At 42.4% G+C, this 27,366-nt stretch overlaps 1 protein-coding gene and 1 long non-coding RNA gene across 2 annotated transcripts in view; both read left to right on the top strand.

Moving 5' to 3' along the window:
• The first annotated feature begins 1,021 nt into the window (after positions 1-1,021).
• LOC139750620 (uncharacterized) overlaps positions 1,022-27,366 on the top strand; it is a 73,145-nt gene continuing 46,800 nt past the window's right edge. Inside the window, exon 1 of the mRNA XM_071665295.1 lies at positions 1,022-2,348. Within this exon, the coding sequence (XP_071521396.1) occupies positions 2,036-2,348 (313 nt within the window). The 5' untranslated portion in view covers positions 1,022-2,035. The remainder of the gene's footprint in view (positions 2,349-27,366) is intronic.
• On the top strand, positions 5,793-25,994 carry LOC139750841 (uncharacterized). Its single transcript, XR_011713234.1, has 2 exons — positions 5,793-5,854; positions 25,530-25,994. It is a non-coding gene; the product is annotated as an uncharacterized lncRNA (long non-coding RNA).

Raw genomic sequence — 27,366 nt, 5'->3', positions numbered from 1 at the left:
GGATTTCTAGTTATTATTGATTTTCTTCATTCTTTCTCGGTTTTTCAGTCCACGTTGGGCCTTTATGATCCATATATTTTAAGGAGCATTTGAGATTTTATGCTTCTCACAGACACTTATAATGCATATATAACAAGCATATCATCCTTTACTTATACGTTATGATGATGGTATATGAAATTACCGAAACGCAGACCAGTAAACCCAAATATGTTCATCCAAACCCTGGTGACTCTTTTCCCATATATATATATATACATATATATGAAATATATATATATATATATATATATATATATATATATATATATATATATATATATATATATATATATATATATATACATATATATACGCGTGTTGTCGTGATATGTGTGGGATGGAGAGGGTGTGTTTGTGGAATAAATATTAGCATTGTATAGGCGGATGAAGCAGAGATAAGACTCCTATATGGTAGAGGAGAGTGGATACAGTGTGGCGAAATGGGAATTGACTGGACGGTGGATGGACAGGGATTGGGCTGGGTGGAGGGTGGACCGGGAGCGGGCTAGGTGGAGGGTGGACCGGCAGCGGGCTGGCTGGGTGGAGGGTGGATGATTGATTTGACTTGTTCCGCTAACACCTGCTAGGTTATTGTGCCCCCTCCCCTCCCCCCATGCTTATCCTGTGAGCGGTAGCGCAAAAGGATTACAGAGGTCACCAAGGGTGTTAGTCAGACCCCAGTGACTAGATAATACGTAAGACGTTACAGTTCATAACATGTATTTTATTACATACATTAGCTGACTTCAGAGAGGAGAAAGAATTCACCTCATAATAGGCCACGTCAGTACCATAATGACCCCAAGCTGAAACAGCTCATATCTATAGCTAGGCAAATAGGTAAAGGAAGGATGGTGTTGAGGGAGCACCTCTGCGTAGTAGTAGGCATAACCTGGCGGCGTACGGAGTGTCCGGGAGTGTGAGCCTCGCTGTCCCACTCTTTCCCTCAGTTCGACCCTGAACCTGACAGCGACAACTGGCACCAGGAACGTCGGTGCCTCACCCCGCCCCTTACGCTCCACCACCGCCGCCTCTGCATCACAGGCCCACACCCTCACAGACCCAGTAAAAGTCTTCGATGTCTGTATACGCTCCAGACTTTCCACTCCTTAGCCATACACCTTCTTAGCGCCATTCTTAGCACTGGAAAACCAAACTAAAAGGCCTTCATTAACGATGACCAAGGTGAGTCCAGCATGCCTTCATTACAAGCAAGGAGGACGCAACACTCTGGTGGTCCCTGAAGACGACTCGATGAGTATAGAGACCATCGCCTCACTCATCTGGGGTCAGCAGGAGCCAAGGTGTTGAGGAAGACAGTAAGAAAGCGTGTGGGGTCTTGCCATCGTCTGGATGAGGAGTGTTGATGGGGAGAGTAAGGTGTGAGTGCGAGTAGGATGAAGGAGGATGAGTGGTTCCAGGTGAAGCTGGGTCTGCATCAAGTCTGTTTAATCTGTTTTCGTACCTGACTTGCTCTGTGGATACCAACAGCTGCTTCTTATCTGTATGGAAAGTATCACAACAGACCTCACCTCACTGCCTCTAAGGACAGACAGATGGTTGGCAGGAGGCGCACAGAGGATATCTTCTGCATTATGGCGTCGCGGGATAATGTAAGTAATTCGTAGATTTGAGGGACATCTCGAATTGCTTCGTCACCTCTTGAAATCCAGTGTGAGTGGGGAGCACTGCACACCAGGTGTTGAGGAGTGAGGCACTGCATACCAGGTGTTGAGGAGTGAAGCACTACACATCAGGTGTTGAGGAGTGAAGCACTGCACACCAGGTGGTTCATAGGGTTCGAGGTCCTCAGACACTTGTGACAGGGAACTGTACTCTGGTCTGGCCCTCGAGAGTCACTGGCTTATAGCTATGTAAACTTAAAGGTTTTGGATCACTTTCTGAGAAACCTAAAAGCGCTGCCACAAGGAGGACCAATTCAGATAGAGACTACAGTAGGAGAGGCCGGCCAGCTGGCTGCGTTCTGACTGGCATGGGAGCCGGTGGCTATCCCCTGCCCGGCTTTGTGTCACCTCATCACCATCGCCACGGCGTTCACCGAAGACCATCAACGCTGGAAGCTCGTAGAGAACCACCATCTCCCGACGAGAGAGGAGCCACGGTGTTTAATATGACGCCCTCGCTCGCTTTCTGGGGCCTCGTCCTTGGCCTCCAGCTGTCTCCGTTCATTACAGTCTCCGCCGCCGCTGACGGGACCGACTGCCCTTGCCTCTCCCAGATGATTTACGACGTCATCGCCACAGACAACTGGTCTTCCGTCACCTTCATCTATGATGGAGATGAAGGTGAGTGTCGGGCTAGAGATGTGCCGGTGGGTCACTAGAGTTGGGGAGAAGAGAAGAAGTCAAGATATCGGCGTGTATCTGTGGTGGTGGTGGTGGTGGTGGTGTGTGTGTGTGCGTGTGTGTGTGTGTTTTTTTTTTTTTTGGGGGGACTGTATATCACTTTCAGAGCAGGAGTGGGAGGGACGGATACTGACCAGTTACAGGAATGACTCTAAATGGCTTATATCTTATCATTCATAGCCAATTTTCTGAACAGAAGAACGAAAGTTGGGGATCATAGACCAGCGCCTTCATCTGTAGGTCATGGCCGGGAGGACTGGAGTAGCGAGAAGACTCCCATCATGTCAGCTGTCTTACCCATATACTCATACATAAGCAGCGGAAGTCTCGGACTACACACACACACACACACACACACACACACACACAGTGCTGTCAAACTACTTTCTTTACATCAGAAATGTCCCGAGAGAACCCACTACAGTTTCAAGTAGACACATCCATCAGTTTACCCCTATGATTATAACTGGTGTGGCCAGGGGCAACTGACCTTCCAACAGAGCTTGACTATCGCAGTAACTGGTAACATGGAATGATTAGCCAGTTAGACTAGGTGAATCCAACACCATAGACGCATTTAGATATAGATTTGACAGATACTCCGCTTCAGGTCTTCGACTAACATTATTTACGACGTCTTTAGTTACATGTAAAATTCGTGGGTATTTCTATTCCTTCGGCCAAGTGTTTTGTTTCTCTCTTCTTACCACACTAATGTGTATTTCTCTTCTTTCCCACAATCACAGTCAGCCTCGAAAGGACCTTCCAATCTGTTGTTGTTTTCGCTTAGTTGTATTCACACACACACACACACACACACACAAACATCTATATATATATATATATATATATATATATATATATATATATATATATATATATATATATATATATATATATATATATATATATATATATATATAGCATCAGATTGGGGAAGAGCAGTGTGGTTTTCAGAAGTGGTAGAGGATGTGTGGATCAGGTGTTTGCTTTGAAGAATGTATGTGAGAAATACTTAGAAAAGCAAATGGATTTGTATGTAGCATTTATGGATCTGGAGAAGGCATATGATAGAGTTGATAGAGATGCTCTGTGGAAGGTATTAAGAATATATGGTGTGGGAGGCAAGTTGTTAGAAGCAGTGAAAAGTTTTTATCGAGGATGTAAGGCATGTGTACGTGTAGGAAGAGAGGAAAGTGATTGGTTCTCAGTGAATGTAGGTTTGCGGCAGGGGTGTGTGATGTCTCCATGGTTGTTTAATTTGTTTATGGATGGGGTTGTTAGGGAGGTAAATGCAAGAGTCTTGGAAAGAGGGGCAAGTATGAAGTCTGTTGGGGATGAGAGAGCTTGGGAAGTTAGTCAGTTGTTGTTCGCTGATGATACAGCGCTGGTGGCGGATTCATGTGAGAAACTGCAGAAGCTGGTGACGGAGTTTGGTAAAGTGTGTGGAAGAAGAAAGTTAAGAGTAAATGTGAATAAGAGCAAGGTTATTAGGTACAGTAGGGTTGAAGGTCAAGTCAATTGGGAGGTGAGTTTGAATGGTGAAAAACTGGAGGAAGTGAAGTGTTTTAGATATCTGGGAGTGGATCTGTCAGCGGATGGAACCATGGAAGCGGAAGTGGATCATAGGGTGGGGGAGGGGGCGAAAATTTTGGGAGCCTTGAAAAATGTGTGGAAGTCGAGAACATTATCCCGGAAAGCAAAAATGGGTATGTTTGAAGGAATAGTAGTTTCAACAATGTTGTATGGTTGCGAGGCGTGGGCTATGGATAGAGTTGTGCGCAGGAGGATGGATGTGCTGGAAATGAGATGTTTGAGGACAATGTGTGGTGTGAGGTGGTTTGATCGAGTAAGTAACGTAAGGGTAAGAGAGATGTGTGGAAATAAAAAGAGCGTGGTTGAGAGAGCAGAAGAGGGTGTTTTAAAATGGTTTGGGCACATGGAGAGAATGAGTGAGGAAAGATTGACCAAGAGGATATATGTGTCGGAGGTGGAGGGAACGAGGAGAAGAGGGAGACCAAATTGGAGGTGGAAAGATGGAGTGAAAAAGATTTTGTGTGATCGGGGCCTGAACATGCAGGAGGGTGAAAGGAGGGCAAGGAATAGAGTGAATTGGAGCGATGTGGTATACAGGGGTTGACGTGCTGTCAGTGGATTGAATCAAGGCATGTGAAGCGTCCGGGGTAAACCATGGAAAGCTGTGTAGGTATGTATATTTGTGTGTGTGGACGTGTGTATGTACATGTGTATGGGGGGGGTTGGGCCATTTCTTTCGTCTGTTTCCTTGCGCTACCTCGCAAACGCGGGAGACAGCGACAAAGTATAAAAAAAAAAAAAAAATATATATATATATATATATATATATATTATCAACAATGAATCTGTTGCTTGGGATACTCAGTCGTAATAGGAAAAGAATGACTAAGGCTTGGACGAACATCTTTAGTTATAATTGGTTTACGTTTCAGTCATTACATATACCATCCTCAGAACCCAAGAAAGAAAAGATAACAGGCATGTATCATCTACATTATGAGTTTCTGTTAAAACCAGTAAATGTAAAATGTTCCTCGAAGAATATATATCGTGAAATCCCAATTAAAAATGAATAATCGAGAACGAATAAGGATAAATGATACTTAATGACGGTCCTACCTTTATCTGAATACATTAAAACGTGACTTACGTAACAAATTCAACAGAGACAAAATACACATTTCAAAACAACAAGACAATTCAACTCAAAACCTCAGAAAACATGTCTGCAAATTTACATAGTAACTCTGTCTATATATCATTGGTACCTAGAGCGGGTTTGTTTATGTGGGACATGGGTAAGACCACAGTAGTAACAGATGAGTGTTTGATGAGTTTGGTGTTTCGTAATTCGGTAATTAGTTCGTACTGGCCGTACAAGATGTTCGTGAAGACGCGGCCTGAGGTTTGTGGCTTCGTCTTGCCGATATACAAAGCATCACAACTTCAGACTGAATTGTATTCCTTGATTTAGAAACTACTTTAATGTTAACTTGTAGATAAAACTCACATAATGATCTAGTCAATTCCTTACGGAGTGTAAACCTGAAGTAGAATCATTGAAAAGGATTTTACATAAGGACGGTCTTCCTTTATACTTCATTAATGTGATGTGTAAATTAGTAAACCATTAAAGAAACTATTATGTCTGTCAGTAAAACCATCAGTTGTACCCGGGGATATAAAAATTTTTTCCAGTAATGTTCCCTGTTGACGGCGGTCAGTACGAACGAGCAGCTTAATTACCAAACCACCACTACTCAGCGATACGTAACTACGTTCACGACAACGACCAGCCAATATGGGGAGGGAGCTGCTGCTTTGTGCTGGCCAGTAGCTCATCCCACACCGGTCTGTTAATACTGGAGCTCCTCCTTTCCTACAGCACCAAACCCACTATCACTAACAAGGTATTGACATAATCATTGTGATCTTAGAGGAATTTGATTAGGCTTGAGTGGAACAGCCCAGTTGTTTATGAGTGTATGATTCTAACGTGAGGATATTATTTTGTTACGAAGTGTAGAATTTTAATCTCGACGATGAAATATGGCGTTTGTTGACATTATCATATGTGACGTCTTAATGTATTTCAGATGAAGTGCCATTATTGTTATTCATTATCTTATCAATCTACTGTATTCTTTCTCGATCATTTATTTCGCGTTGGGTTTTCATGATATATGTCTTTCCAGCGGGGGCTGGGAATTCTCCCCTCTCGTTTTTTGACTTTCCAAAAGAGGGAAGAGAGAGGGGGCCAAGTGAGGATATTCCATCAAAGGCTCAGTCCTCCGTTCTTAAAGCTACCTCGCTAAGGCGGGAATCGGCGAATAGTATGTATATATAATACATATATATATATATATATATATATATATATATATATATATATATATATATATATATATATATATATATATATATATGTGTGTGTGTGTATATTTCATATGTGGCGGGGTGGCGACTGAATGGATGAAGGCAGCAAGTATGAATATGTACATGTGTATATATGTATGTCTGTGTATGTATGTGTAAGCATATGCTGAAATGCATATCTATGTTATGTGCGTGTATGAGCGTTTATGTATATATATATATATATATATATATATATATATATATATATATATATATATATATATATATATATATATATATGTATGTGGGTGGTTTGGGCCATTTCTCGTCTTTTTCCTTGCACTACCTCGCTGACGCGGGAAACAGCGACTGAGCATAATGAAAAATGAATAGATAGATGTATATATATATATATATATATATATATATATATATATATATATATATATATATATATATACATATATATATATATATATATATATATATATATATATATATGCATGTGTGTATTTGTGTGTTTGTGTGTGTGTGTGTGTGTGTGTGTGTGTGTGTGTGTGTGTGTGTGTCTGTGTCTGTGTGTGTGTGTACATATCATGATCACACTTGTCCGTGATGATATTACGAAGGTGAGATCGCACTTCAGTAGGAGTTTATGCAATTTCATTTAACATGTAGTTTTTCTATACATATGGCACATGTTTCGTGGAGACAATCCACCTCATTAGGTGCCAGTACTTGAGAAAGATGTTTAGATCCCATCATCACGCTAATTCCCGCCGTCTAACACCAATTTTTCTAGGCCAAGCACTGTTGTCTGCTTTGTCTGGTCGTAACCTTTGTAAGGGAGGGTGATTAAGGGGGTCAGGTGGCTGGGGTAGTTGACTTAGGCAGCTGGGTGGGTCTTGAACAGCGTTTTTTTGTTTTCGTGTTGTGTCAATTCTCTCATAACGATTTTGTTAATGCTAGGATGGGCTTAAAACCGCCTAGGGACAAATCAAGTTTCATAGTATTAGCAATTAAGACAGATTCAATGATGTTACGTGTGGCATAATCAGCAGAGGGGTATGAAATAACGTGATTTTCAAGATCTATGTGGGTGATCATCTTCACGACAGTGTTTAGCGATCGCATTTTTGTAGTCATCCCTGCGTACTGAATGTCGGTGCCAATAACACCTCTCCGTTACAGTTTTACCAGCCTGGCGTACATAAATGTATTCACATGCCTTGCATCTAACGGCGTATACACTCCCAATTGTTGCATGATTTGGCCTACTATTCATTAAGGTCTTGCTGATGGTATTATTGTAATGATGGTATTATTGTACTGATGATGTCACAAGTGCTTGTAACATCATCAGTGAGGATAGCGGAGAAAAAATACTGCCCATGTATCATCCCTCCGTGTCGCAGAAGGCTACTAAAATGGGTGAGATATGGGGTCAGGAAGTCCTTCATTTATGTTTTGCTTTTCCAAAAGAAGGCACAGAGACGCGGGCGAATTGAGGATTTTTCTCCCGTTAGGCTCAGTCATTTGTTCCTGTCTCTACCTCACGAAGACGGAAAATGGTGAATATCAATTATCTTTTTATCATACGTTGTCGCTGTCTCCCGAGTTTGCGAGGTAACGCAAGGAAACAGACGAAAGAATGGCCCAACCCACCAACTTACACATGTATATACATAAACGCCCACACATAAACACATACATACCTATACATTTCAACGTATACATACGTATACATACACAGACCTAAACATATATACTCGTGTACATATTCATACATACTGCCTCCATCCCTTCTCGTCGCCACCCCGCCACACATTATATGGCTACCTCCCACCCCACCCCCGCCGCTACCCCTTGTGCACGAGGTAGCGCTAGGAATAGACAACAAAGGCCACATTCGTTCACATTCAGTCTCTAGCTGTCATGTATAAAGCACCGAAACTACAGCTCCCTTTCCAAATCCGGGTATCACAAAACTTTAAACGGTTTACCCCAGACGCTTCAAATGCCCTGGTTCAATCCATTGACAGCACGTCCACACCGGTATACCACATCGTTCCAATTCACTCAATTCCTCGCACGCCTTTCACCCTCCTGTATGTTCAGGCCCCAATTCCTCAAAATCTTTTTCACTCTATCCTTCCACCTCCAATTTGATCTCCCACTTCTCCTCATTCCCTCCACCTCTGACACATATATCCTCTTTGTCAATCTTTCCTCACTCATTCTCTCCATGTGACCAAACCATTTCAATACACCCGCTTCTGCTCTCTCAACCACACTCTTTTTATTTCCACACGTCTCTCTTACCCTTTTATTACTCACTCGATCAAACCACCTCACACCACATATTGTCCTCAAACATCTCATTTCCAACACATCCACCCTCCTCCACACATCCCTATCTATAGCCCATGCCTCGCAACCATATAACATTGCTAGAACCACTATTCCTTCAAACATACCCATTCTTGCTCTCCGAGATAAGGTTCTCGCCCTCCACACATTCTTCAACGCTCCCAGAACCTTCGCCCCTTCCCCACCCTATGACTCACTTCCATGGTTTCATTCGCTGCCAAATCCACTCACAGATATCTAAAACACTTCACTTCCTCCAGTTTTTCTCTATTAAAACTTACCTCCCAATTGACTTGTCCTTCAACCCTACTGTACTTAATAACCTTACTCTTATTCACATTTACTCTCAGCTTTCTTCTTTCACACACTTTACCAAACTCGGTCACCAGCTTCTGCAGTTTCTCACAAGAATCAGCCACCAAAGCTGTATCATCAGCGAACAACAACTGACTCACTTCCCAAGCTCTCGCATCCACAACAGACTGCATACTTGCCCCTCTCTCCAAAACTCTTGCATTCACCTCCCTGACAACCCCATCCATAAGCAAATTAAACAACCATGGAGACATCACGCACCCCTGCCGCAAACCAACATTAACTGAGAACCAATCACCTTCCTCTCTTCCTACTCGAACACATGCCTTACATCCTCGATAAAAACTTTTCACTGCTTCTAACATCTTACCTCCCACACCATATATTCTTAATACCTTCCACAGAGCATCTCTAACTACCATATGCCTTCTCCAGATCCATAAATGCTACATACAAATCCATTTCCTTTTCAAAGTATTTCTCACATACATTCTTCAAAGCAAACACCTGATCTACACATCCTCTACCACTTCTGAAACCACACTGCTCTTCCCCAACCTGATGCTCTGTACATGCTTTCACCCTCTCAATGAATACCCTCCCATATGATTTCCCAGGAATACTCAACAAATTTATACCTCTGTAATTTGAGTACTTTTCACTGCTTCTAGCAACTTTTCTCCCATACAATATATTCTTAATACCTTCCACAGAGCATCTCTATCAACTCTATCAGATGCCTTCTACAGATCCATAAATGCTACATACAAATCCTTTTGCTTTCCTAAGTATTTCTCACATATATTCTTCAAAGCAAACACCTGATCTACACATCGTCTACCACTTCTGAAACCACACTGCCCTTCCCCAATCTGATGCTGTGTACATGCTTTCACCCTCTCACTGAATACCTTCCCATATAATTTCCCAGGAATACAAAACTTATATCTCTGTAATTTGAGCACTCACCTTTATCCCCTTTGCCTTTGTACCATAGCACTATGCATGCATTCCGCCAATCCTCAGGCACCTCACCTTGAGTCATCCATATATTAAATATCCTTACCAACCAGTCAACAACACAGTCACCCCCTTTTTTAATAGATTTCACTGCAATACCATCCAAACCTGCTGCCTTGCCGGCTTTCATCTTCCGCAAAGCTTTTACTACCGCCTCGCTGTTTACCAAATCATTGTCCCTAACCCTCCCACTTCGCACACCACCTCGAGCAAAACACCCTATATCTGCCACTCTATCAACTAACACATTCAACAAACCTTCAAGATACTCACTCCATCTCCTCACATCACCACTACTTGTTATTTCCTCCCTATTTGCCCCCTTCACCGATGTCCCCATTTGTTCCCATGTCTTACGCACTTTATTTACCTCCTTCCAAAACATCATTCTATCCTCCCTAAAACTCAATGATACTCTTTCACCCCAACTTTCATTTGCCCTCTTTTTCACCTTTTGCACCTTTGTCTTGACCTTCTGCCTCTTTCTTTTATACATCTCCCAATCATTTGCACTAATTCCCTGCAAAATTCGTCCAAATGCCTTTCTCTTCGCTTTCACTAATAATCTTACTTCTTCATCCCACCACTCACAACCTTTCTAATCTGACCACCTCCCACGCTTCTCATGCCACAATCGTCTTTTGCGCAAGCCATCACTGCTTCCCTAAATACATCCCATTCCTCCCCCACTCCCCTTACGCCCTTTGCTCTCACCTTTTTCCATTCTGCACTCAGTCTCTCCTGGTACTTCCTCACACAAGTCTCCTTCCCAAACTCACTTACTCTCAAAACTCTCTTCACCCCAATATTCTCTCGTCTTTTCTGAAAACCTCAACAAATCTTCGCCTTCGCCTCTACAAGATAATGATCAGACAGTTGCACCTCTCAGCACATTAACATCCATAATCCAGTAATGCTCTCTGGCCGTCTTTCCTACTCACATACGTATACTTATGTATATGTCTCTTTTTAAACCAGGTATTCCCAATCACCAGCCCTTTTTCAGCATACAAATCTACAAGCTCTTCACCATTTCCATTCACGATACTGAACACCCCATGTACACCAATTATTCCCTCAACTGCCACATTGCTCACGTTTGTATTCAAATCACCCATCACTATAACCCGGTCTCGTGCATCAAAACTACTAACACACTCACTCAACTGCTCCCAAAACACTTGCCTCTCATGATCTTTCTTCTCATGCCCAGGTGCATATGCACCAATAATCACCCATCTCTCTCCATCCACTTTCAGTTTTACCCATATCAATCTAGAGTTTACTTTCTTACACTCTATCAAATACTACCTATATCTCCTTTTTTCTCATCTTGGTTACATCCACACACATTTTGACACCCCAATCTGAGCCTTCGAGGAGGATGAGCACTCCCCGCGTGACTCCTTCTTCTGTTTCCCCTTATAGAAAGTTAAAATACAAGGAGGGGAGGGTTTCTAGCCCCCCGTTCCCGAGCCCTTTAGTCGCCTTCTACGACACGTGAGGAATGCGTGGGCAGTATTTTTTCTCCCCTATCCCCCACATATATATATATATATATATATATATATATATATATATATATATATATATATATATATATATATATATATATATATACATTTTATTTTTATTATACTTTGTCGCTGTCTCCCGCGTTTGCGAGGTAGCGCAAGGAAACAGACGAAAGAAATGGCCCAACCCCCCCCCACACACATGTACATACATACGTCCACACACGCAAATATACATACCTACACAGCTTTCCATGGTTTACCCCAGACGCTTCACATGCCTTGATTCAATCCAATGACAGCACGTCAACCCCGGTATACCACATCGCTCCAATTCACTCTATTCCTTGCCCTCCTTTCACCCTCCTGCATGTTCAGGCCCCGATCACACAAAATCTTTTTCACTCCATCTTTGGTCTCCCTCCAATTTGGTCTCCCTCTTCTCCTCGTTCCCTCCACCTCCGACACATATATCCTCTTGGTCAATCTTTCCTCACTCATTCTCTCCATGTGCCCAAACCACTTCAAAACACCCTCTTCTGCTCTCTCAACCACGCTCTTTTTATTTCCACACATCTCTCTTACCCTTACGTTACTCACTCGATCAAACCACCTCACACCACACATTGTCCTCAAACATCTCATTTCCAGCACATCCATCCTCCTGCGCACAACTCTATCCATAGCCCACGCCTCGCAACCATACAACATTGTTGGAACCACTATTTTTTCAAACATACCCATTTTTGCTTTCCGAGATAATGTTCTCGACTTCCACACATTCTTCAAGGCCCCCAGAATTTTCGCCCCCTCCCCCACCCTATGATCCACTTCCGCTTCCATGGTTCCATCCGCTGCCAGATCCACTCCCAGATATCTAAAACACTTCACTTCCTCCAGTTTTTCTCCATTCAAACTCACCTCCCAATTGACTTGACCCTCAACCCTACTGTACCTAATAACCTTGCTCTTATTCACATTTACTCTTAACTTTCTTCTTCCACACACTTTACCAAACTCAGTCACCAGCTTCTGCAGTTTCTCACATGAATCAGCCACCAGCGCTGTATCATCAGCGAACAACAACTGACTCACTTCACAAGCTCTCTCATCCCCAACAGACTTCATACTTGCCCCTCTTTGCAAAACTCTTGCATTTACCTCCCTAACAACCCCATCCATAAACAAATTAAACAACCATGGAGACATCATATATATATATATATATATATATATATATATATATATATATATATATATATATATATATATATATTTCTTCTTTTTTTTTCATACTTTGTCGCTGTCTCCCGCGTTTGCGAGGTAGCGCAAGGGAACAGACGAAAGAAATGGCCCAACCCCCCCCCCCCATACACATGTATATACATACGTCCACACACGCAAATATACATACCTACACAGCTTTCCATGGTTTACCCCAGACGCTTCACATGCCTTGATTCAATCCACTGACAGCAAGTCAACCCCGGTATACCAAATCGCTCCAATTCACTCTATTCCTTGCCCTCCTTTCACCCTCCTGCATGTTCAGGCCCCGATCACACAAAATCTTTTTCACTCCATCTTTCCACCTCCAATTTGGTCTCCCTCTTCTCCTTGCTCCCTCCACCTCCGACACATATATCCTCTTGGTCAATCTTTCCTCACTCATCCTCTCCATGTGCCCAAACCACTTCAAAACACTCTCTTCTGCTCTCTCAACCACGCTCTTTTTATTTCCACACATCTCTCTTACCCTTACGTTACTCACTCGATCAAACCACCTCACACCACACATTGTCCTCAAACATCTCATTTCCAGCACATCCATCCTCCTGCGCACAACTCTATCCATAGCCCACGCCTCGCAACCATACAACATTGTTGGAACCACTATTCCTTCAAACATACCCATTTTTGCTTTCCGAGATAATGTTCTCGACTTCCACACATTCTTCAAGGCCCCCAGAATTTTCGCCCCCTCCCCTACCCTATGATCCACTTCCGCTTCCATGGTTCCATCCGCTGCCAGATCCACTCCCAGATATCTAAAACACTTCACTTCCTCCAGTTTTTCTCCATTCAAACTCACCTCCCAATTGACTTGACCCTCAACCCTACTGTACCTAATAACCTTGCTCTTATTCACATTTACTCTTAACTTTCTTCTTCCACACACTTTACCAAACTCAGTCACCAGCTTCTGCAGTTTCTCACATGAATCAGCCACCAGCCCTGTATCATCAGCGAACAACAACTGACTCACTTCCCAAGCTCTCTCATCCCCAACAGACTTCATACTTGCCCCTCTTTGCAAAACTCTTGCATTTACCTCCCTAACAACCCCATCCATAAACAAATTAAACAACCATGGAGACATCACACACCCCTGCCGCAAACCTACATTCACTGAGAACCAATCACTTTCCTCTCTTCCTACACGTACACATGCCTTACATCCTCGATAAAAATTTTTCACTGCTTCTAACAACTTTCCTCCCACACCATATACTCTTGATACCTTCCACAGAGCATCTCTATCAACTCTATCATATGTCTTCTCCAGATCCATAAATGCTACATACAAATCCATTTGCTCTTCTAAGTATTTCTCACATACTTATATATATATATATATATATATATATATATATATATATATATATATATATATATATATATATATATATATATTTTTTTTTTTTTTTTTTTTTTTTTTTGTCGCTGTCTCCCGCGTTTGCGAGGTAGCGCAAGGAAACAGACGAAAGAAATGGCCCAACCCCCCCCCATACACATGTACATACACACGTCCACACACGCAAATATTCATACCTACACAGCTTTCCATGGTTTACCCCGGACGCTTCACATGCCTTGATTCAATCACTGACAGCACGTCAACCCCTGTATACCACATCGCTCCAATTCACTCTATTCCTTGCCCTCCTTTCACCCTCCTGCATGTTCAGGCCCCGATCACACAAAATCCTTTTCACTCCATCTTTCCACCTCCAATTTGGTCTCCCTCTTCTCCTCGTTCCCTCCACCTCCGACACATATATCCTCTTGGTCAATCTTTCCTCACTCATTCTCTCCATGTGCCCAAACCATTTCAAAACACCCTCTTCTGCTCTCTCAACCACGCTCTTTTTATTTCCACACATCTCTCTTACCCTTACGTTACTTACTCGATCAAACCACCTCACACCACACATTGTCCTCAAACATCTCATTTCCAGCACATCCATCCTCCTGCGCACAACTCTATCTATAGCCCACGCCTCGCAACCATACAGCATTGTTGGAACTACTATTCCTTCAAACATACCCATTTTTGCTTTCCGGGATAATGTTCTCGACTTCCACACATTTTTCAAGGCTCCCAAAATTTTCGCCCCCTCCCCCACCCTATGATCCACTTCCGCTTCCATGGTTCCATCCGCTGACAGATCCACTCCCAGATATCTAAAACACTTCACTACCTCCAGTTTTTCTCCATTCAAACTCACCTCCCAATTGACTTGACCCTCAACCCTACTGTACCTAATAACCTTGCTCTTATTCACATTTACTCTTAACTTTCTTCTTCCACACACTTTACCAAACTCCGTCACCAGCTTCTGCAGTTTCTCACATGAATCCGCCACCAGCGCTGTATCATCAGCGAACAACAACTGACTCACTTCCCAAGCTCTCTCATCCCCAACAGACTTCATACTTGCCCCTCTTTCCAGACTCTTGCATTTACCTCCCTAACAACCCCATCCATAAACAAATTAAACAACCATGGAGACATCACACACCCCTGCCGCAAACCTACATTCACTGAGAACCAATCACTTTCCTCTCTTCCTACACGTACACATGCCTTACATCCTCGATAAAAACTTTTCACTGCTTCTAACAACTTGCCTCCCACACCATATATTCTTAATACCTTCCACAGAGCATCTCTATCAACTCTATCATATGCCTTCTCCAGATCCATAAATGCTACATACAAATCCATTTGCTTTTCTAAGTATTTCTCGCATACATTCTTCAAAGCAAACACCTGATCCACACATATATATATATATATATATATATATATATATATATATATATATATATATATATATATATATATATCATGTGTGCGTATATTACACATACGTACACACATGCATGAAGGTTTTTTCCGATATCAACTCAGTCCCATACATTAGGCAAGACCACCTTGTATCATGGTCACTAGACACATCTTTACTTAGCAATTGACTTCTTAAAGTTTGGTCAAGCTTCTTCCAATACTCTGTGTTACAACACACTTGAGGGAGTATGGACGAAGGACGAGTGGTATACTGATCGTGGAAGATGTCATGACGACTCTCACTGTACGTGAAGGTGATCAGCGGGAGATAACACAGTGGCCTAATTATACCAGGAGTCCTCAAGCCTCATCACGCACGAATCCATAATTGAGTAAGGGTCATTGCTGTTATTAGGGAGGCCTAGTCCATGGTAGGCTCGGCTCGTCTCCTTAATGCTGTGTCTCCTGACGTCTTCCTTTGTCATGCCTAGCCTTCGAGACCTCCACCCTCCTTACCTGGCTCTCATGACCTCCACCTTTCCTTACCTGGCTCACATGACCTCCACCTTCCTTACCTGGCTCTCATGACCTCCACCCTCCTTACCTGGCTCACATGACCTCTACCCTCCTTACCTGGCTCACAGGACCTCCACCCTCCTTACCTGGCTCTCATGACCTCCACCTTCCTTACCTGGCTCACATGACCTCCACCTTCCTTACCTGGCTCTCATGACCTCCACCCTCCTTACCTGGCTCACATGACCTCTACCCTCCTTACCTGGCTCACATGACCTCCACCTTCCTTACCTGGCTCACATGACCTCCACCTTCCTTACCTGGCTCACATGACCTCCACCTTCCTTACCTGGCTCTCATGACCTCCACCCTCCTTACCTGGCTCACATGACCTCCATCCTCCCTACCTGGCTCGCATGACCTCCACCCTCCTTACATGGCTCACATGACCTCCACCTTCCTTACCTGGCTCACATGACCTCCACCTTCCTTACCTGGCTCTCATGACCTCCACCTTCCTTACCTGGCTCACATGACCTCTACCCTCCTTACCTGGCTCTCATGACCTCCACCTTCCTTACCTGGCTCTAATAACTTCCACCCTCCTTATCTAGAGCAAGGAATAATTTGCGCTCGGTCAAATACACACACACACACACACACACACACACACACACACACACACACACACACACACACACACACACAACACACACACACACACACACACACACACACACACACACACATACACACACACACACACACACACACACACACACACACACACACACACACACACACACACATAACCAGACACACACACTCACACACACACACACACACACACACACACACACACACACACACACACACACACACACACACACACATAACCACACACACACACACACACACACACACACACACACACACACACACACACACACACATTCACACACACACTACACACACACACACACACACACACACACACACACACACACACACACACACACACACACGCACACACACACTCACACACGCACATACACACACACACACACACACACACACACACACACACACACACACACGCACACACACAAACGCACGCACACATCTTCTGAAGGTATGGAATCTTACCTCAACATGAGTGCAGATAATGCCAAGGTCATGAGAAATGTAAAAAGTGCAGGAGATTGCATCACCTTAGAAGGGGATATAAGAACACTCTAAATCTATTCTGCCTCGTGGATGATGATGATGATGATCAACCTAAGCAAATGTGTAGTAATTAGGATGGGAGAAAGCGTAAGACGGTCTCATTATGATCATTACCAAGCAGGGAATCAACCTCAGGATACTCTGTGTGTGTGTGAGTGTGAGGAGGACTTGCGGGTCGACATCGTCCCTAACCTGTTACCAGAGTCCCACGAGAATAGTTAAGGAGACAATATGTGCTGATTAATATCAGATTAATTATCTTCATGTCTATGGAAAAGGAATTATTCAGCAAGGTATTCCTATGTCAGCGAAATAAATATTCAGCAAGGTATTCATATGGCACGAAATATCTAGTAATGTATTCCTATGTTAGGGACTGAATATTCAGCAAGGTATTCCAATGTTACCGACTAAATATCTTTGGTCGGCAAGTCCAAAGGAATTTGGTGAAGATCCCATCCATCATGTATGGCGTAACATTCCTTCTTACAGGACAGAGAGTGAATAGTAGGGGATAATGGCGAGCTTCATTAGAAAAACATCCTGTGAGAAAAACTTTAATGCCTAGGACAGCTGTAAATAGACAGTCGTCCTTTGTCTACCGTGATGAAGGGATGGGAGACTGAGCGACCCAGGATAGAAGAAGGTCCTAATGCGACTGTGTAAAACATTCATACCGTGTATGTAAAGGGCTATAACAGAACTCCTTACATTTGAACCAACATTCTTTTTATCATCAAGGTCAGGAAACGTATAGAAGGGGAAGTGGTAACAGGCAGTGATGAAGTGAGAAGAAGGAGCGAGATTTCTGAAAGAAGTGTAAGGTGTGTGGGTATGGACGGTAAGCGAAGTAAGGGAGTCCTCGAGAATGGTTTGGTGAGGAGAGAGGAGTTGTTGAAAGTCTTACGTAAGGTGAGATGTGGCAAGGTGGCGAGAGTGGATGGTATTGCCGTTAAATCTAATTAAGAAAGAGTGTGACTATGTTGTTGATTGGTTGGTAAGAATTTTCAGGGTATGTATGAATCATGGAATCCTAGTATTTGGAAAAGTAGATATTTCCAAATGACATTTTCAGTATATATGTGGCATTCATGATTTGGAGAAGACATATGAAAGGGTTGATAGAGATGGAAGGTTTTAAGAGTATATTGTGTGGGAGGCAAGCTGCTAGAAGCAGTGAAAGGTTTTTATCAAGGCTGTAAGGCATGTGGGGTGTGTGATGTCTCCATGGTTCTTTAATTTGTTTAGGGATGGGGTGGTTAGAGAGGTGAATGCAAGAGCTTTGGAGAGAGGGGTGAGTATGCAGTCTGTTGGGGATGAGATGGCTTCGGAAGTGAGTCAGTTGCTGTTCGCCGATGATTCAGCACTGGTGGCTGATTCAAGTGGGAAACTTCAGAAGTTGGTGACTGAATATCGAAAAGTGTGAGAAAGGAGAAAGTTGAGTGTAAATGTAAATAAGAGCAAGGTTATTAAGCTCAGTAGGGTTGAGGGACAAGTTAATTGTGATGTAAATTTGAATAGATAAAAATTGGGCGAGGTGAAGAGCTTTAGATATCTGGGAATTGACTTGGCAACAAATGGAACCATGGAAGCAGAAGTGAGTCACAAGGTGGGGGAGGGGGCGAAGGTTCTGGGAGCGATGAAGAATGTGTGGAAGGCGAGAACGTTATCTCAGAGAGCAAAAATGGGTATGTTTTAAGAAATAAGTATTTCCAACAATATCATATAGTTGTGAGGTATGGGCTATAGATAGGGTTGTACGGAGGAGGGGGGATGTATTGGAAATGAAATGTTTGAGGACAATTTGCGGTGTGAGTTGGTTTGATCGAGTAAGTAACGAAAGGTAAGAGAGATGTGTGGTAATAAAAAGAGCATGGTTGAAAGAGCAGAAGAGGGTGTGTTAAAATGGTTTGGACATATGGAGAGAATGAATGAGGAAAGGTTGGCAAAGAGGATATATGTGTCAGATGTGAAGGGGACAATGGAAGCGGGGGACCAAATTTGAGGTGGAAGGATGGAGTGAAAAAGATTTTGAGTGATCAAGGCCTGAATATACAGGAGGGTGAGAGACGTGCAAGGAATAGAGTGAATTAGAGCGATGTGGCATACAGGGGTCGACGAGCAGTCAATAGACTGAAACAGGTGATGGGAAACGCCTGGGGTAAACCAAATAAAGATCTGTTGGGCCTGGATGTGGGAAGGGAGCTGTGGTTTCGATGCATTGCACATAACAGCTAAGTACTGAGTGTGAACGAATGTGGGATTTTTCGTCTAGTTCATGGCACTACCTTGCTGACGCAGGGGATGGCGATCGGGTGTAGGGAGGAAGAGAACTCGTGTTATCTTCTTTCATTTCCTTCATGCATTTGTGGTGTTTATTGTGGAGCAAGATGGCGTCCGGAATGGTTGAAGACAAGCAAGTATGAATGTTTACACGGGTATATATATATATATATATATATATATATATATATATATATATATATATATATATATATATATATATATATATCGTTACATTATACTTTGTCGCTGACTCCCGCGTTAGCGAGGTAGCGCAAGGAAAGAGACAAAAGAATGGCCCAACCCAACCACATACACATACACGTCGGCACACGCACATATACATACCTGTATATCTCAACGTATACATATATATACACACAGAGACATATACATATAAACACATGTACATAATTCATACTGTCTGCCCTTATACATTCCCGTCGCCACCCCGCCACACATGAAATGACGACCCTCTCCCCCCGCATGTGCCCGAGGTAGCACTAGGAAAAGACAACAAAGGCCACATTCGTTCACACTCAGTCTCTAGCTGTCATGTATAATGCACCGAAACCACAGCTCCCTTTCCACATCCAGGCCCCACAAAACTTTCTATGGTTTACCCCAAAACGCTTCACATGCCCTGGTTCAATCCATTGACAGCACGTCGACCCCGGTATACCACATCGTTCCAATTCACTCTATTCCCTGCACGCCTTTCACCCTCCTGCATGTTCAGTCCCTCTAATCTTTTTCACTCCATCTTTCCACCTCCAATATGGTCTCCCACTTCTCTCCTCGTTCCATCCACCTCTGTCACATATATCCACTTTTCAATCTTTCCTCACTCATTCTCTCCATGTGACCAAACCATTTCAAAACACTCACGCAGGTGCTCTCAAAACACTTGCCTCTCATGATCTTTCTTCTCACGACCAGGTGCATAGGTACCAATAATCGCCCATCTCTCTCCATCCACTTTTAGTTTTACCCATATCAATCTAGAGTTTACTTTCTTAAACTTTACCACATACTCCCACAACTCCTGTTTCAGGAGTAGTGCTACTCCTTCCTTTCTTCTTTTCCTCTCACCAAACCCTGACTTTACTCCCAAGACATTCCCAAATCACTCTTCCCCTCTAACCTTGAGCTTCGTTTCACACAGAGTCAAAACATCCAGGTTTCTAGCCTCAAAAATACTAATCATCTCTCCTTTTTTCTCGTCTTGGTGACATCCACACACATTTGTACACTCGAATCAGAGCCTTCGAGGAGGATGAGCACCCCCCCACGTGACTCCTTCTTCTGTTTCCTCTTTTAAAAAGTTAAAATACAAGGAGGGGAGGGTTTCAAGCACACTGCTCCTGACCCCTTTAGTCGCCTTCTACGACACGCGGGGAATGCGTGGGAAGTATTCTTTCTCCCCTATCCCCAGGGATAGGGGAGAAAGCAAAAACGGGGATGTTTGAAGGAACAATGGTTCCAACAATGGTTGCGAGGCGTGGGCTATAGATAGGGTTGTGCGGATGACGGTGGATGTGTTGGAAATGAGGACAATATGTAGTGTGAGGTGATTTGATCGAGTAAGTAATGAACGGGTAAGAGAGATGTGTGGTAGTTAAAAGAGTGTGGTTGAGAAAGCAGAAGAGGGTGTATTGAAATGGTTTGGTCACATGGAGAGAATGAGTGAGGAAAGATGGAGAAAGAAGATATATGTCAGAGTAGAGGAAACGAGAAGTGGGAGACCAAATTGGAGGTGGAAGGATGGAGTGAAAAAGATTTTGAGCGATCGGGGCCTAACAGACCTTAATACGAGCGATCGGGGCCTGAACGGTGTGCATGGAATAGAGTGAATTGGAACGATGTGGTATACCAAGGTTGACGTGCTGTCAATGGATTGAACCAGGGCATGTGAAGCGTCTGGGGTAAACCATGGAAAGTTTTATGGGGCCTGGATGTGGAAAGGGAGCTGTGGTTTCGGTGCATTATACATGACAGCTAGAGACTGAGTGTGAACGAATGTGGCCTTTGTTGTCTTTGTCTAGCGCTATCTCGCGCTCGCGCGGAGGGTTACGGGGGTGCCATTTTGTGTGGCGACGTGGCGATGGAAATGGATAAAGGCAGCACGTATGAATATTTATATATGTATGTATGTATGTATATGTCTGTGTATGTATTTGTATGTATACGTTGAAATGTGTAGGTATTTATATGTGCGTGTGTGGGTGTTTATGTATACACATGTGTATATGGATGGATCGGCCCATTCATTCGTCTGTTTCCTTGCGTTACCTCGCTAACGCAGGAGACAACGACAAAGTTTAATAAATAAAATAAAACAATGAATAGATAAATAGATGAATGAATATATGTATATATGTGAAGCGTCTGGGGTAAACCATGGAAAGTTCTGTGGGGCCAGGATGTGGAAAGGGAGCTGTAGCTTCGGGCATTATTGCATGACAGCTAGAGACTGAGTGTGAACGAATGGGGCCTTTGTTGTCTTTTCCTAGCGCTACCTCGCACACATGAGAGGAGAGGGGGATGTTATTCCATGTGTGGCGAGGTGGCGATGGGAATGAATAAAGGCAGACAGTGTGAATTGTGTGCATGTGTATATATGTATATGTCTGTGTGTGTATATATATGTGTACATTGAGATGTATGGGTATGTATATTTGCGTGTGGGGACGTGTATGTATATACATGTGTATGGGGGTGGGTTGGGCCATTTCTTTCGTCTGTTTCCTTGCGCTACCTCGCGAACGCGGGAGACAGCGACAAAGCAAAATATATTTATTATTATTATCTATTTATGATAATGATATATATATATATATATATATATATATATATATATATATATATATATATATATATATATATATATATATATATATATGTGGTTGCGTATGTATATTTACGTGTATGTTCGTATATGTGTATATATGTGAATGTAAGTGGATGTGTCTTTCTTCGTCTATCACCTGGCGCTAACGCGGGAAACGGCGATCAAGTATAAAATGAAAAAATTATATACCCATATGATCAATGGAGTGGAGTGAAGGAGATTTTGTGTGATCGGGGCCTGAACATGCAGGAGGGTGAAAGGAGGGCAAGGAGTAGGGTGAATTGGAGCGATGTGGTATACCGGGGTTGACGTGCTGTCGGTGGATTGAATCAGGGCGTGTGAGGCGTTTGGGGTAAACCATGGAAAGCTGTGTAGGTATGTATATTTGCGTGTGTGGACGTATGTATATACATGTGTATGGGGGGGGGGGGTTGGGCCATTTCTTTCGTCTGTTTCCTTGCGCTACCTCGCAAACGCGGGAGACAGCGACAAAGTATAAAAAAAAAAAAAAAAAAAATGATCAATGGATCTGTTGCTTGGAAAACGCAGTCCTAATCAGAAAACAATCACCAGGGCTTGGATAAACATTGCGTGTTTCATGGCTTAGGAGACAGTAATCCCACACACCATCATCAGAAAATGTGGTCAAAGCTTCGAGACTAAAATGTTCCCTGAAAATTAGTGATCACAAAAGCTCAACGTGGCGTGATTAATCGATAGAGAATAAACAGTGACAACCGCTAGCAATCCTACCTGATCCAAAATGCATCGCAACGTGACTTATGACCGCCCAAGTTGCTCACGAGTGCGCGCGTCCTGGGGTGGTCGCACACTCAGCCATGACACGCATTCATGAACGACTCGGGTGATCACTACGAGCGAACGAACTGCGGTATTATTCTTGCCAGACCTTATTATGAACCACGCTCCCGACGATGATGTGGGCAGCGAGCTGCTCTGTGCTGGCCTCAGTAAGCTCGTCAGACACTGGAATCTGTCCCGAGGAAGTAACCCGATGAAGAATAATGAGGTACCGATGAGGAATAATGAGGTATCGATGAGGAATAATGAGGTATCGATGAGGAGCAATGAGGTACAGATGAGGAATAATGAGGTATCGATGAGGAGCAATGAGGTACAGATGAGGAATAATGAGGTACAGATGAGGAATAATGAGGTACCGATGAAGAATAATAGGGTACCGATGAGGAGCAATGAGGTACAGATGAAGGATAATGAGGTACCGAAGAGGAACAATGAGGTATCGATGGCTGTGCTTTTAAATATGGTTAATAAGGTTTACGGTAGAACTGTCCAGTTGTTCTTAGCTGCATATTTTACACGTTAGCATATCTAATTATGAACGGAAGAGTTTTACGCTCGATTAGGAAATATTTATCTGCTGAACTTATATATATATATATATATATATATATATATATATATATATATATATATATATATATATATATATATATATTTTTTTTTTTTCTTTTCATACTATTCGCCATTTCCCGCGATAGCGAGGTAGCGTTAAGAACAGAGGACTGGGCCTTTGGGGGAATATCCTCACCTGGCCCCCTTCTCTGTTCCTTCTTTTGGAAAATTAAAAAAAAAAAAACTAGAGGGGAGGATTTCCAGCCCCCGGCTCCCTTCCCATTTAGTCGCCTTCTACGACACGCAGGGAATACGTGGGAAGTATTCTTTCTCCCCTATCCCCAGGGATAATATAATATATATATATATATATATATATATATATATATATATATATATATATATATATATATATATATATATATATATATATATATATTCATATATATATTCATATATAGGATGTATAAAAGAAGGAGGCAGGAGGTCAAGGGAAAGGTACAACTGGTGAAAAAGAGAGCAAATGAGAGTTGGGATGAGAAACTATCATTAGATTTTAGGGAGATGAAAAGATGTTTTAGAAGGAGGTAAATAAAGTGCGTAAGACAAGAGAGCAAATGGGAACATCGGCGAAGGGGGCTAATGGGGAGGTTATAACAAGTAGTGGTGATGTGAGAAGGAGATGGATTGAGTATTTTGAAGGTTTCTTGAAATCGTCCACACACAGACTCTACCTGTCATGTGTAATGCACCGAAACCATAGCTCCCTTTCCAAATCCAGACCCCACAAAACTTTCCATGGTTTACCCCAGACGCTTCACATGCCCTGGTTCAATCCATTGACAGCACGTCGACCCCAGGTTTACCACATCGTTCCAATTCACTCTATTCCTTGCACGCCATTCGCCCTCCTGTATGTTCAGGCCCCGATCACTCAAAATCTTTTTCAAGCCATCCTTCCACCTCCAATTTGGTCTCCTACTTCTCCTAGTTCCCTCCACCTCTGACACATGTATCCTCTTGGTCAATCTTTCCTCACTCATTCTCTCCATGTGACCAAACCATTTCAAAACACCCTCTTCTGCTCTCTCAACCACACTCTTTTTATTTCCACACATCTCTCTTACCCTTACCTTACTTACTCGATCAAACCACCTCACACCACATATTGTCCTCAAACATCTCATTTCCAGCACATCCACCCTCCTGTGCACAACTCTATCCATAGCCCACGGTTCGCAACCATACAACATTGTTAGAACCACTATTCCTTGAAACATACCCATTTTTGATTTCCGAGATAATGTTCTCGACTTCCAAACATTCTTCAAGGCTCCCAGAATTTTCGCCCCCTCCCCCACCCTATGATTCACTTCCGCTTCCATGGTTCCATCCGCTGCCAGGTCCACTCCCAGATATCTAAAACACTTTACTTCATCCAGTTTCTCTCCATTCAAACTTACCTTCCAGTTGACTTGACCCTCAACCCTACTGTATCTAATAGCCTTGCTCTTATTCACATTTACTCACACACACACACACACACACACATATATATATATATATATATATATATATATATATATATATATATATATATATATATATATATATATATATATATATATGTGTGTGTGTGTGTGTATGTATATTTGAATTTATTTATTCATTTATTGAAACAGGTCACAGTGATTCCCCTCATCTAATATTTACTGATAACCACGAGGAAAGATGAAACAGGAGAAGTCCCGAGTGCATTTTCGTGACTTCATCATCAGGGAAGATATAAGAATGAGATAGAAGACTTAGAACAGCCAGTAGACATGTAAGAGAGGAGGAACTAAGAATCCGTTGGCACACAAGTGTTTGAGGTTTGTTGTCATCTGGTCTGGCACCACCGCGCCTGTCATACAATTTGTGATGTAGTCAAATCAGGAAATCGTTTACAAATTTTGACTATAGCAAAGAGATCCTGTTCATATTGACCCTTACTAAGATTTATGTTCCATTTCCTTATGTGTCTATTAAGAAACGATACAGTGATGTATTTCTCTTGGTCAAGGAGTTCTAAGCTATAAGTGGCTTAGCACTATTCCAATCAATACAAACAGTCATAATTTCTAATATGATTAAACAAAACATTTGAATCTTGTCCTGTTCTTATACAATATCTATGTTCTTAAAGTCTGAGATCCTCACCTGTCTACATGACATTCTGTACATACAACCCACAGATTTTTTTCTGGTGAGTTTTTTTTATTGAGATGTTGTGAATAGTATTGATATTGCTAAAGTCTATATTCACATTAAAGACTCAGGGTAGGTTGCGAACTAAGTTAAGATTCTCACTAAATGAAGAAACTAAAAGATTCTTGGTGTCAAGGGGAAGTTTGGGGTTAACTTTATAAAATGTTTGCCAAATTAAGAGATCTACCAATGAAAGATCAGAGATATCTTAACTTGGATCCGGTCAGGTATATATCTTCTCAAGCTCATCAATAATTTCTGGACTGCAAATACGTAATGCCTTGAGGAGCATCGACTGGAATGATGATTGTTTGGTTCTATCTTGTTGAGCTGAGTGATGATGAATATAAGAACAAACATTGGTAGGATTTTCTCTAAAGACTAAATGTAAATATGTTTGCAACCCAATGGCTCAATCAGTCTGAAAGTGGCAATGTAGATTCGTTTTCAACTTTCACATTACATTTGATAAAAAGTACGGATTGTTAAGAAGCAAGAGGAGTGCTCATAAATTTTCACTTGTTGGGCAAAGCACAAATAACATCATCTGCATATCTAAACCGATTGACTTAGAGGGTAAGATATCCCTTGGTAAATTTGTTTAAAAAAAATCCATGTACAAATTACTCAACTAGGTGAAAGAGGGTGACCCATCGCCGTACCAAACTTCTGAATATACTTTGCTCCATTACACTGAAATACAGTCTTTAGTACACAAATTTATTCATCGATTTGGCTTTGACAAACTAGCGTGCACAACGTTTTCACAAATGTTCACTATATCGTTACATAATTTACTGTATTTTTCCAGATTACAAAACAATCTTATAATATCAACACACGTAAATACTTTTTTTTCTTTGAGGAAACAGAACTAATGCCATGACCTGGAGCACACCAAGTCAGTATCTTTGGCAAGTTGTTTGTTTGAAAGGCTCACCGCAGACGAAGGGTTTGTGTTCTTAGTCCAGTCACTGTTTTCATGATGGTCTCCCAACTTACTTCCGATGCAAGTACACAAAAGACTGTAAAGTGATCATTAGTGAAGGTCTATATGAACTGAGTAGCTTTGTCGTTAGCAAACTTTCAAAACAGTTTCCTGTCTTGACTACATGACTACATCAACATTTGTGTAACAATGACGTCCTACGCCAGCTGGAAATGAGATGTTTGAGAACAATATGTGGTGTGAGGTGGTTTGATCGAGTAAGTAATAATAGGGTAAGAGAGATGTGCGGTAATAAAAAGAGTGTGGTTGAGAGAGCAGAAGAG

The sequence above is a fragment of the Panulirus ornatus genome, chromosome 10, assembly GCF_036320965.1.
Source record: "Panulirus ornatus isolate Po-2019 chromosome 10, ASM3632096v1, whole genome shotgun sequence".
Lineage (NCBI taxonomy): Eukaryota > Metazoa > Arthropoda > Malacostraca > Decapoda > Palinuridae > Panulirus > Panulirus ornatus.
The sequence above is the reverse complement of the archived record's forward strand: the minus strand, read 5'-3'. Positions and strand labels throughout refer to the sequence as shown.